Source organism: Neomonachus schauinslandi, chromosome 5 (assembly GCF_002201575.2).
Source record: "Neomonachus schauinslandi chromosome 5, ASM220157v2, whole genome shotgun sequence".
Lineage (NCBI taxonomy): Eukaryota > Metazoa > Chordata > Mammalia > Carnivora > Phocidae > Neomonachus > Neomonachus schauinslandi.
In genome coordinates this window covers 130,350,133-130,361,375 of record NC_058407.1, presented here as the reverse complement: position 1 = coordinate 130,361,375, position 11,243 = coordinate 130,350,133, and the positions used below count along the sequence as shown (strand labels likewise).

The window sequence follows — 11,243 nt, the reverse complement described above, 5'->3', positions numbered from 1 at the left end:
CCTACCCACCCCCCGCCCCCTTCTCTGTGCTCCCGGCTCTGGGGCTGGGCCCGTGACGTCAAACCCAGTGTGGCGTCGGCGAGACTGGCCGGCGCGGGCCATCAAAAGAGCAACGTCCTCTTTCCCAATTACCCACTGTCAGTCCGGGAACAGGGGCGGACCGGCTGGGAATTAAATGTTAAATACCTCCTACAGGCTGGCTCCATTACACCGGGCATCCAGCCTCAGCCCCCCACACCTCTCTGCCAGCTTCAAACCATCCAGACCAAGGGCCTTCGAGATCTTTTATTTTTCCAAGGTGTGGGGAGGGGGGTGGGGGTGGGGTGCGGTGGGAGGACTCGCCATCGCTGTGCGGCCCGACTCGGTGCTTTTTAATGAAAACGAATACTGCCCGCCCCCCAAGTTCTGGGCGTTATCGGAGAGGCGCCGCGCCACACCGCAAGGCCTCGTCCTCACAAATATTTTCCCTTTGTCTTTTAAAATTGTTCTAAGTTCACAAGTTAAAATTTTCAAGTCCTGGCGTCAGCAGCTTTTTTCTCCCGAGGATGGCTCCCTTTTTTCTTTTCCCTGGCTTCCAGGTCTCGGACCAAAAAACCACGTTTGGGATTCCCCGCGTGACTTTGAACCGGGGTCCGGGTCTAGCGTCGCCTCGTCCCGGGCTGACGCGCCAAGAAGCGCTTTTCCTTCCTTCCTTCCTTCCTTCCTTCTTCTTTCTTTTCTTTTTCTTTCTCTGCTTCCATCCTTCATCTTAATCTCGGGGACTTGTAGCAAAAATGTGTGCGCGCTGGTCCGTCCTTGTTTATGAAGCGGTTTCCGGTGGATGGTAGACAGAAACTAAATAATTAAAAGGTTTGGAGAGCACCGTGAGCAGGAGTAGAAGCCGGCAGCTTGGCTGGCTCTAGGGAGAAGTGGTCAGACTGAAAAGAAAAATCGATGCTTCTTTACTGGGCCGCCCTAATAAACGGGAACTAAATGGGCTCAGGAGAAACGTGGGGGGAGAGCGGTGTGTGCGTGTGTTTAATTTAGGAATTTTCTTCCTGTCCCGTATCTAGAAACTCAACCTTGATTTCTAACAAACATCATCAGATTTAAGAAGACGGAGCCTCAGGAGAAGCTCCAAATCCGAGACCGGGAGGATCCACGTTCCCACTACTCTAAAATAAATTTTACTAATCTTTCTACAGGGATTGTGTATTAAAACAAGTCATCTCTCGCCCCCACCCCAACACACACACACCAAGTTAGGCTGAATATTGATGATTTTCCTTGACCGCATGAAAGGAATCCTCCAGAACTTACTTTTAGGGACGGTCTCTTCTATTTCGACTTTTTGTATTTGTAGGGAGTTTTATGGGGGAGAGGAGCGAAGAGGGAATAATGGCTTCAATTCAAATAACCCCCCCAATCCAGCTCTTAGTACGGTCCGTGGGATAGCCTGCGGGGTGAACCCACACTCTCCTCGCACACATTGCTCTGGGGTGAGCAGAGGGTGGAACCTGAGTCTTCTCTTCCCGCCTGACCCCTGCTCGCCCCGGCCGCGTTTTCGGGACGGGCGGCTGCAGGAGCCTGGGCGCCGCTAGGGGATGCAGTGGCTCAAAGGACCAAAAGAGGCCGGGGAGGTTGGAGCCCGCGGGGTCGACCAATCGCGGCCCGGCCACAGCCTCGCCCGCTGATTGGCCCCTTCCCGACCCCGCCCCGCGCGCCCCGCCCCCTCGCCGGGGCTTCTGGAGCCGCACCCCCTCCGCCTGGGGCTGCGGGGCTGGGCCGGGCCGAGCGAGTCCAGGGAAGGTCGCCGCAGTCCTGCCCGCCGGCCGGGATGGGGGGTAGGTGGAGGGGGGTGGTTCCTCGGCTGGGGAAAAACGCCGGGAGCCAGAGTAAGTAGGGCCCTGGGCGGGGTGAAGGGAAAAGTTGGGTAACTGGAAAGAAGACCCGAGTTCTTTCTTTGCAACCACTCTCTCGCGCTGTACTCCGAGGGCTAGTTAGCGTCTTCCTCTCTCTCCCTTTCATTTTCTTCCGTCCCTACTGCCACTCAAGTCAGAAGCACGCATCGATTACAAATATCAGGTCTGGAAGGGACAGCTGCAACAGCGGAAACGTCCATCCGAGGGGCTTGCGAACACAAAAGGCTGGGGGAAATGTTGACAACGACCACCAAAGTAACACGGACATTCCAATAAAGGTTACTCCTCTTGCCCCATTCCTCAGTCTCTTAGGCAATTCTCTCCAGAGGCAAATCTCAAAAGGACTTCGGCATTTAAAAAAATCTTTTTTTTTTTTTCCTGATCAGTTTTATATGCACGTAGCCCCAAATCAGTAGCCTCCCAAATACCCTGGATTGAATTTAAAAACAAGTTTGGCCATTAAAAAAAGTCTGGAAAATAAAGGCTGCCTGTAGAAATTGACTTTATGAATGGGGCAGGCCGGTTTCCCCGGCACGGAATAATCACCAGAGCCAGAATGAATTGGCAGGAGCGGGAACCACATTTAAAGGGCCAGAGCGCAAATTCCCTCCTGCCCGCCCCCTCCGCCCCAAACCCCGCGGGCCTTGCCCACCCGCCCCGCCGCCCCACCGCCCGGGCGGCCCTCCGCGGCGCCCCCCTTCCGGTCAGTGGAGGGGCGGGAGCAGGGGCGGAGGGGTGCAGAGGAGGGGTGGTGAGGTCCTGGAGCGGGTTTGGGTTGCAGTTTCCTTGTGCTGGTGATCCTGTCCCCTCCTCGCCAGCGCCAGGCTCCTCCCCCTCGGCGCGGATGACACTAGAACCTCCTTAAGTTGCGTCGCGCCACAGCTGTCTGCGAACACTGAGCTGCCTGGCGCCGTCTTGATACTTTCAGAAAGAATGCATTCCCTGTAAAAAAAAAAAAAATACTGAGAGAGGGAGAGAGAGAGAGAGGAAAAGAGAGAGAGACGGAGAGCGCGCGCGACAGAGCGAGCCACGCAATCTGACCGAGCAGTTTCTGCTCTCCCAGGTCACACGCCTCCTCCTCTCTGCTCCTCGCTACCCAGGTTGGTACTGGCAACTTTTTTTTTTTTAAGTTTGATTTTTTTTTTTCCCCTCGCTCCATTTGGGAGGACTTTAAAACACTTTAAACTCAACCCTCCTCTTTTGGAGAGTTGCTAGAGGCCTGGAAGGAAGGTCCCGGGATCGCTGTCCCCGGGGGGGAGGGAGCTGTCGGCCGAACTGGAACCGCTCAGTCACTGCAGGGCCCTCGGGAGAGCCGGGCTGCTGGCGATGTACTTGGGAGTCGTTCCCTGGGCGGCCGCGTCCCGGTTGGCCTCGCTCGGGAGGAGGCGTGCGCGTGTGCGCGTGTGTGCGCGTGTCCTGGGTGCGCGGGCGCGGGGCCGGGCGGCTCGCGGGGAGGTGGTGCCACTTCATAAGCTCAGGTGCTCACGTACTTAGGAGCTCATCCAGGTCTCCCCCTTCTCTCCTCCGCAGGTGACCCGAGGAGAGCCTCAGTCTCCGAGCCGCTGAGGAAGCCCCGGTGCAGAAGAGCCTCACTTGCAGAATTCCAGCCACCTTCGCTCGCCCTCCTCCCCCTTTAGAATTTGGTTCCCCCTTTATCCTTCCGTACCTGTTTTTCTGGAATTTCTTTTTTCTTCCTCTTCTTCTCTTAGCTGAACTACTGCTTAAAGGTTTTTGTTTTTGTTTTTTGTATCTCCTTTGCTCACCTTTCCTTCCTAGTTTTCCCATTGCCCCACTGAAAACAAATCATTAAACGACCCCCGCCCCTCCGACGGCAGGAGCACCTGCAGAGCCTCAGAGCCCCGCGACCCTCCAGCCCGACCGCCCTCCCTCTCTGCGCGCGGGTTCCGGGCCCGGCGAGAGGGCGCGAGCGCAGCCGGGGCCATGGAGGTGACGGCGGACCAGCCGCGCTGGGTGAGCCACCACCACCCCGCGGTCCTCAACGGGCAGCACCCGGACACGCACCACCCGGGCCTCGGCCACTCCTACATGGACCCCGCGCAGTACCCCCTGCCCGAGGAGGTGGATGTACTTTTTAACATCGACGGTCAAGGCAACCACGTCCCTTCCTACTACGGAAACTCAGTGAGGGCCACGGTGCAGAGGTACCCTCCGACCCACCACGGTGAGTCCGCCCCGGGGTGCGGGGACCCCCGCCCAGCCGCCGCCGCTGCCCCCCCCCACCCAGGCCGGGGAGGCGGGGAGGGACCAGGGGGTGGGAGACCCAGCCAAAGCCCCCAAGGGCCGTTCCTGCTACAATTAAAAAAATTGGGGCCCGGAAATGGGCGAGGAAGCAGTCTCAATCGCCGCGAGAGTGTGTTTTTAAAAAGTCGCAGCAGGCGTCTCTCCGCGGCTGGCTGCTCTGCCTCGGGCCTGGCGCTCACCTGGCAGGCGCCCTACTGCAACCCTCTGTCCCCGCACGGCCGGCCGCAGGTTCGGGGGGCCTCCGGGGGCCGGGGCTCCGGGGGCGGAGGCTCTGCCCCTGCGGCCACGGCTCCGTGGGCCGGCAGCCGGCGCCGGCCAAACCCGGCTCGGACTTGGTTCCTTCAAAAAGGGCTTCGCTCCCCCAGTTACCCTGTAGTTCTTTCTCGGGGTGGGGTTGTGGGGGCGGTGGGGGGGCTTCTGCCAGCGTTCTTCGGTTTCTTTTTTCCGGCACATTTTCAGAAAGGCCCGAGAGAAATTTAATTCGCATCCCTGATCCCTGTTTTTTGACTTTTCCCCAAAACTAGTGCATTTGGTTCCTAGGCAGGTCTGCCACCCCTTGGCTCTGAGGAATGGAATTCTGGTACTTTGACGGGGTTTTGGTGGAGAGACTACTGTCTTAAATGGGAGACATTTGAAATTTCCTAGACTCCCGGCTGCACAGAATTTTCCTGCGTCTTTGCTTTTAGGTTGCCTCATTGCCTGCTCCCCAAAACCCTTGCCTTACTCTCTCCTCCGGCCTACAACAGTCCCATTAGGCTCCCAAAGAAGATTTAGGATCCACCGGGGTTTCTTTCTTATGTGGGACTGATTCCAGTTGTCTTTTCTTTTTTTTCTTTCTCTTTCACCTTTGAAAAGTTTAGACGAGTTCTAAAAGGTTAAGAAATCAAGCCCTGTGTAGTTAGGGGTCGGGGTTTGGGAAAGCTCTAAGCTTTCCAGCGTAAGTGGGTTCCTAAAGAAGAAATAGAGGCACCATCTCAGGCAGAGAAAATGTGAGTCTCTCTTAGTCCGGGTGACTGGAGTCTTTCCTGGTCCCCCTACTCAGAGCCTGCATCGGCGCCGGTGACAGAGCCCCTCTGCAGCAGGCGCCCTCCGCCCTGCTGTCACCAGCTTTTAAGCAATTGTTCCTGCGGATGGGGCGCTCTCTGCCCTTGTTCTGTGCAGATCAGCAGTTAAGTGGAAATGCGGTAGATGCAGACTTAATATTATTTACTATACTACTTCCTGCATAACACTGAGTCTTGACCCTTGGCGTTCAGAGAACTCTCCTTCCCTCTCCCCTCCCCTTCCTCTCTCAAGATTTTAGTTTCAGTATTGTTCTTCATGGTTAAATAGAATGTCAGATGCTGAGGCAGGTAGTGGATTAAAAGATCAGTAAGTGTGTGGATTTGCACTTGCCTCCTGCATGGACCCGTTTCAGGGTGTATGGACGTGTCTGAGTTATGGCTGTCTGAAAACTCTGTATTTCGAATGCTCTGTGGAGAAGTAAAATATATATGTCAACAGGAATTTTGTGTCGCCGGGTGGCTCAGGTGAAAATCCACCTATGGCACTGGTGGAATCCGAACTTTGGGGGCAAATATGGGGTTTACTTTATTTTCCTTCTGGAGGATTTGGGAGGGTGAGAAAGGCAGAGTCCAGCCTTGGAAACTACCTCCAACAGTCTGGGCAATTAAAATGTCCTTGCAAATCCCACTTCAGGCCTTGCCAGTTATGAGCAAGCACTGAAGCAGGGTTCCAGGGAAGTAACCCCAAAATGCTCCCTCCCCTCCTTTCCGAGAGCAAGCACCCTCCTTCCTGCACTGGATTTCGGGAGTGGGCCTCTCTCCAGGTCCGTGTCTTTTCCTGGTGTGGAGCCCTTGTGCAGCCACGCTCACCCCATCAGGCCTCATTATTCACAACCGACTCTTATCAGGCTGGCTGGGATTAGGTCTGGGATGGGGGACGCTGGGCCATGGAAGGAAACCAATAAATCAAGTCAGGTTCTAGAGATGGACCTCAGGGGATGCCATTAAGTGTATCTGGAGAGACCAAATATGCCCAGGGGCTCTCTCCACTCCGTCCCAGCACCTCTTGGGTGTCAGACACAGGCCCCTAATTCTGCTGGATTTGAGGGGACCTTCATGTGGTAGACACGGGCATAAAGCGTGTGCTGGCCAAGGTCCTGGGGTGGGGGGACGGGGGGCGGCGGCCTGGGTGAAGGAGTGGGCCCGCCTGCAGATCCAGGGTGTATTTGGGACTGACCTGGCAGGGGGAGAACCCCCCGGTGTGTCGAGGGCCTCCGAAGCGGCTCTCACGGGCATTTCTCTCTCCTGCATCCCGCACCCCCCCCTTCCTGCGCAGGGAGTCAGGTGTGCCGCCCGCCCCTGCTGCACGGATCCCTGCCCTGGCTGGACGGCGGCAAAGCTCTGGGCAGCCACCACACCGCGTCGCCCTGGAACCTCAGCCCCTTCTCCAAGACGTCCATCCATCACGGCTCCCCGGGGCCCCTCTCCGTCTACCCCCCGGCCTCGTCCTCCTCGCTGTCGGCGGGCCACTCCAGCCCGCACCTCTTCACCTTCCCGCCCACCCCGCCGAAGGACGTCTCCCCGGACCCGTCCCTGTCCACTCCGGGCTCGGCCGGCTCAGCCCGGCAGGACGAGAAAGAGTGCATCAAGTACCAGGTGCCGCTGCCCGACAGCATGAAGCTCGAGTCCACGCACTCGCGGGGCAGCATGACCACCCTGGGAGGGGCGGCCTCGTCGGCGCACCACCCCATCACCACGTACCCGCCCTACGTCCCCGAATACAGCTCCGGACTCTTCCCGCCCAGCAGCCTGCTGGGGGGCTCCCCCACCGGCTTCGGATGTAAGTCGAGACCCAAGGCGAGATCCAGCACAGGTAGGAACCTTCTCCGCCTCCCCCAGGGCCTTTTCTCCTCCTCCCACCTCTCCTTTCTCCTAAATCCAGGGCGCGGAGGAGGGAGCCTCAGTCTGGCCCCTGGGGGGTGGGGGGATCTGGTTGGTGTTCCAGACCCTTCTGAGATTTGATTTCTTCCTTTTCTTCCAACGGGGGCAAAGAATGAGGTGTGTCCTATCTCATTCCAGTCCACAGAGCAGAGGGGAAGTGGAATCTAATTTAACTCCCCCCCCCCCCCCCCCCCCCCCGGGGAAGGAAAAAGACAAACAAAAACAAATACCCTGTCCCGCCTGCTCAGGGACCTTTGGGTTCTGCCAGTAACCTCTAGTCAGTTTCCAAGACCAAATGGAAAGCCCAGGGAATAAATCTTTAGTGTTTAATGCTAAAATGAAACCTCCTCAAACCTAAACAAACACAGGTCCCTCCTTTGACCCCCCTGGCCTCTGCAGCCCCATTTGCCTGTTCCTCTGGGCCCAGCTCAGAGGGGGCCATGCAGGCAACAGAGGACATGGATAAATAAAGCATGGGTATATTTTTGTGGGGGGGGGGGCAGGACCCTCCTTGACCTATTCTTTGCATGGAAAAGAGGCTGCCCCCCTAAGTTCTGGGAGAGAGGTGGGCTCTGCCCTGGGGAAACTGGAATGAAAATCCGAAGTCCAGAGGGGCCAGTTACCTGTGGTGGCCGCACAGGCAGGGGCAGGAAGGCATCTCAGGACCTATTTCTCTACTGATCTGAAGCCAGAGGAGGTAGGCAAGACTGAACGACATTCCCTAGGTGTGGGTCTCCGCTTCCTCTGCTCATCCTCTCTCAAAAAAGCACCCCCTGTCTAAAAGCATGCTGCATCTTTATTCTCTGGCTCTAGACACTTGCTTAAAAAAAAAAAAAAAAAAAAAGCAACACCAAACCCACACAAAATATTCTGGCTTTCAAAATAAAATAATCCATCGCCAATGTTGCTTCTAACCCAAGCAGTGGAGAGACCTTGGGATTTTCTCAGATGAGATTTAGCTAGTTTAAAAGATGATTTTTCTTCGAAGATTGTTCTGTCTCCTTGGGTGGGTCCATTTCGGGGTGGGTCTGTTCTGTCCTGGCTCATTCCAACGTCTCACCTCCGCCCTCTATCTATGGAGATCCTATATACAAAGAAGTGGTGAAAATCACTTGTCTTTTATGGGTGGGACGAGCAGTCTTGAAACCGGGCTTGCAAAACCCGGGTTTGAAAAACTTCCGAGGGAGGGCTCTGGGAGCCCAGTGACCATGAGATCAGTTTTCAGGGTTTTTTTTTTTTTTTTCCAGGGTGACATTCACTCCGACTGCCTGGGCAGGACTGTCTCTATTTAGTTGATATGTTTTAGCTAATCCAATTATTTTCAGACTGCTGCGTGCGACAGTTGCATTGTTTATCCCGCGCCAGGAACTTTAATAGAGTCCGGATGCGGTTAGGCTGACAGAGAAACTCAGACCTGCATGTTCAGTACATGAAAGTCGGCAGAGGGAGAGGGAGGTAGGCTTGCTGGTGGAGTCAAAGAGAAAGCAAGAGGAAGGGAGAACAGGCGGAGGAAAGTGGCCAAGCTGCCTTGCCGGGGGCTGGGCTTGGGCGTGGAGTGGAGGGTTCCAGAGAAATGGGGTTCAGCTTGGCTCAGAAAAGCCGGGATTAGATGAGGGCTTGAGGACTGATTTCAAGAGAGCAAACGGATGCATTTTGAAGTAGTGATGGGAATTTTTTTTTTTTTTTAAGTTCTCTTTTCTGGTAGCGCAAAGTTTTGGGGGAAAGATCATGGTATCTGAGGCTGGGGTGGTGGTTTGAGTGGAGGAGGGGACAGAACGACTTTTCCAGAGTCTCTGGTTTCTCTCCCCTCTGTGTGCACGCCTTCGGGCCTTCGGCTAGTCTTTTCCTTCTTCTCCCTCATTCCTCAAGCCCCTGAATATTTGGGGGTGGGTGGGAGGAAGGGGTGCAGTTACCCTAAACCAGAACCAGGAGCACCTACGGACCGATTGTATTATATATATATGTATATATATATATATATTTTTTTCTTTTTTACTTTTTCTTTTTTCTTTTTTGGTAGGTGGGGAGAGGAGAGAAGACATTGCAATTTGGCTTCTTACTTCCTCCTTCTTATTCCTTTCTCACAGTCAGAAACCCCAAAACAGCACACCTGGGCAGCTAGGGAGCTGGGACTTTCGGGAGTGTGGGAGTGGGGGAGGAGGGTTTCTAGACCCTTCTGGGTAGAGAGGGTGGAAATGGTAGCAGTTCTTCAGGGAGTTCTCTGGGGTTTCGTGGTTGCGTTTTTTTTTTTTTTTTTTTAACTCTGTGCAAATGCACTTGCCTAAGGTAGAGAGAGGAGGAGAGAGGGTTGTTGCATTTTGGAGGAACGGTTGAAGCAGTGGTTAGGGCACCTCGTGCTTTTCTAACGCAGGGCTGTCAGTGCTGGGTCTCCCTCGGCAAACAAAAGACAAAGCCTTTTAGCGAAGGGCCCTTTCTGGGCACCCCCCCACCCCCCGGCTGTTGGTATCTCGCCCCACCTTCCCCTTCGCAGCCTCCGGCCCCAGCTCCTGCTCCTTTCGTCCAGCCCCGGTCTCAGAATTTCAGCTGGAGGCCAGGGAGGGTGTTTGAAAATGGCTGTCGAATGTCAAGAGGCCTCGCAGCCCTGTGGTTCTTGTCACTTACGAGAGAGAGGTATCTGTCTGAGCAGCTCACACCAGTCAGTGAGCGAGGAGAGGGAAAGAAAGCAGGAGACAGTCGGGGCCTCCATTAGGAAAATTGGTTGTTTGCTGAAGTCACAGACTAGCGGCAACAATGAGAGAAGAAAAAAAAAAAAATAAGAAAAAGCCAGACAAGGCAATCGCAAACTTGCGGAGTGAATCAAGACAGAAAATTGCTCTAGTGTGCAGAGCCTGGCTGAAGAGGCAACTGTTGCTAGTTTTGAAGGTCCCTCTGAAAAGGAAGCTGTCATCCTCCCCACTGGGCTGACAAAGGAAAGGAAATCAGACTAATCACGTCAGGCCGGGAGATCCCCCAGCCCCGGGTGCCTAGGAGCAGGGCTGCCGGCCCCAAGCCAGCGGGGACTCCACCCCGAGCGGGTGCTGCGGGAGCGGAGGGAGGAGGGGGCCAGTGAAACCTCGCCGGAGCCCTCCCTGCGCAGCGGGAAAGGGACTGGGTGCCGAGGGACCGAGAGGCCCCTGTCTTGGCCGGATGGGGAGTGGGTTTGGGGCCCCAGCCAGCAAAGGCCGGTATCGCTGTCCTCAGAAAGGCCCACCCGGTGCCTGCGTGGGGCACGGGGGCTGCCGGGCCTGCCTGTCCCCAGGCTAGGCTGCAGCAGGCACCTCCTCGCCCACTCGCCCTTTCCCCCTTCCTCCGTGCCTCCCCCTCGTTCCACCACCGAGGCCGCAGGCTTCTGACTCCAGGGGAAGGTGTCGAGGTAATTTGGTCCCAAGCCTTTTTGAGGCCCGGTAGATACTGTTGGGTACCTGGATGCGTGCTTCTGGCTCAGTAGCGCCCAAGTTTGGGGAGAAAGCCAGTGGCTCGTGGGAGGCTTTCTGTAGACCCTGGGTTGAACAGCTTTTTGGAATTTGGTGGGGAAAAAAAAAAAAAAATATATATATATATATATATATATATATATATATATATATATATATATATATAACATTTGTCTTAACTCCTTATATTCTTTTTTTTTCTTTTAAAAGGAAAGTGGACAAAAACTAGTTAGCACCATTATGAACTCCAATGTCAGGCAAAGCCCTCCATTTCTGAAAGTCTTTTTCCTTCCCCAGAACCTGTCCCTGGAGAAAAAAACAAAACAAAACAAAACAGGCTTACAGGTGTGAACCCCCAACATCCTCATACTTGGTCTAGGGGTTTCCAAAGGCCAAACAGGCCCCCAAGCCTGCTGTGTTCTCCTGGTGTAAGGAGTCGCCTAGATTCCCAAGCAGCCTGCCTGGTTCTCTTCCTCCACCCTGTCTTCTTGGTAGTTTGGAATTAGCCGATTAATCTCATAAAATGAAACAACGCTTAGGGGCTCATCTTTGTCCCCTACCATCCTCCCAAACCTCCCTCCTAGCACCCCCAGAGAAAGCGAAACCCTCTGCCCGACTCCTCCTCTTGGGAGACCAGCTCCATTGGAGCTACTGCCTCCTGCAGGGGCGGGGGGGGGGGGGGGGGGGGGGGGGGGGGGGGG

At 55.3% G+C, this 11,243-nt stretch overlaps 1 protein-coding gene across 3 annotated transcripts in view; it reads left to right on the top strand.

Annotated features, from left to right (window-relative positions):
• The first annotated feature begins 2,804 nt into the window (after nucleotides 1-2,804).
• Nucleotides 2,805-11,243, top strand: part of GATA3 (GATA binding protein 3) — a 20,492-nt gene continuing 12,053 nt past the window's right edge. For 2 of the 3 annotated variants that reach the window (XM_021696659.2, XM_021696660.2), the window contains exons 1-2: nucleotides 3,414-4,083; nucleotides 6,504-7,040. In XM_021696659.2, coding sequence (XP_021552334.1) covers nucleotides 3,843-4,083; nucleotides 6,504-7,040 — 778 coding nt within the window. In that variant the 5' untranslated portion in view covers nucleotides 3,414-3,842. Of the gene's footprint in view, nucleotides 3,002-3,413; nucleotides 4,084-6,503; nucleotides 7,041-11,243 lie in introns of those variants that run through there. The other variant, XM_021696658.2, reaches the window with a different exon arrangement.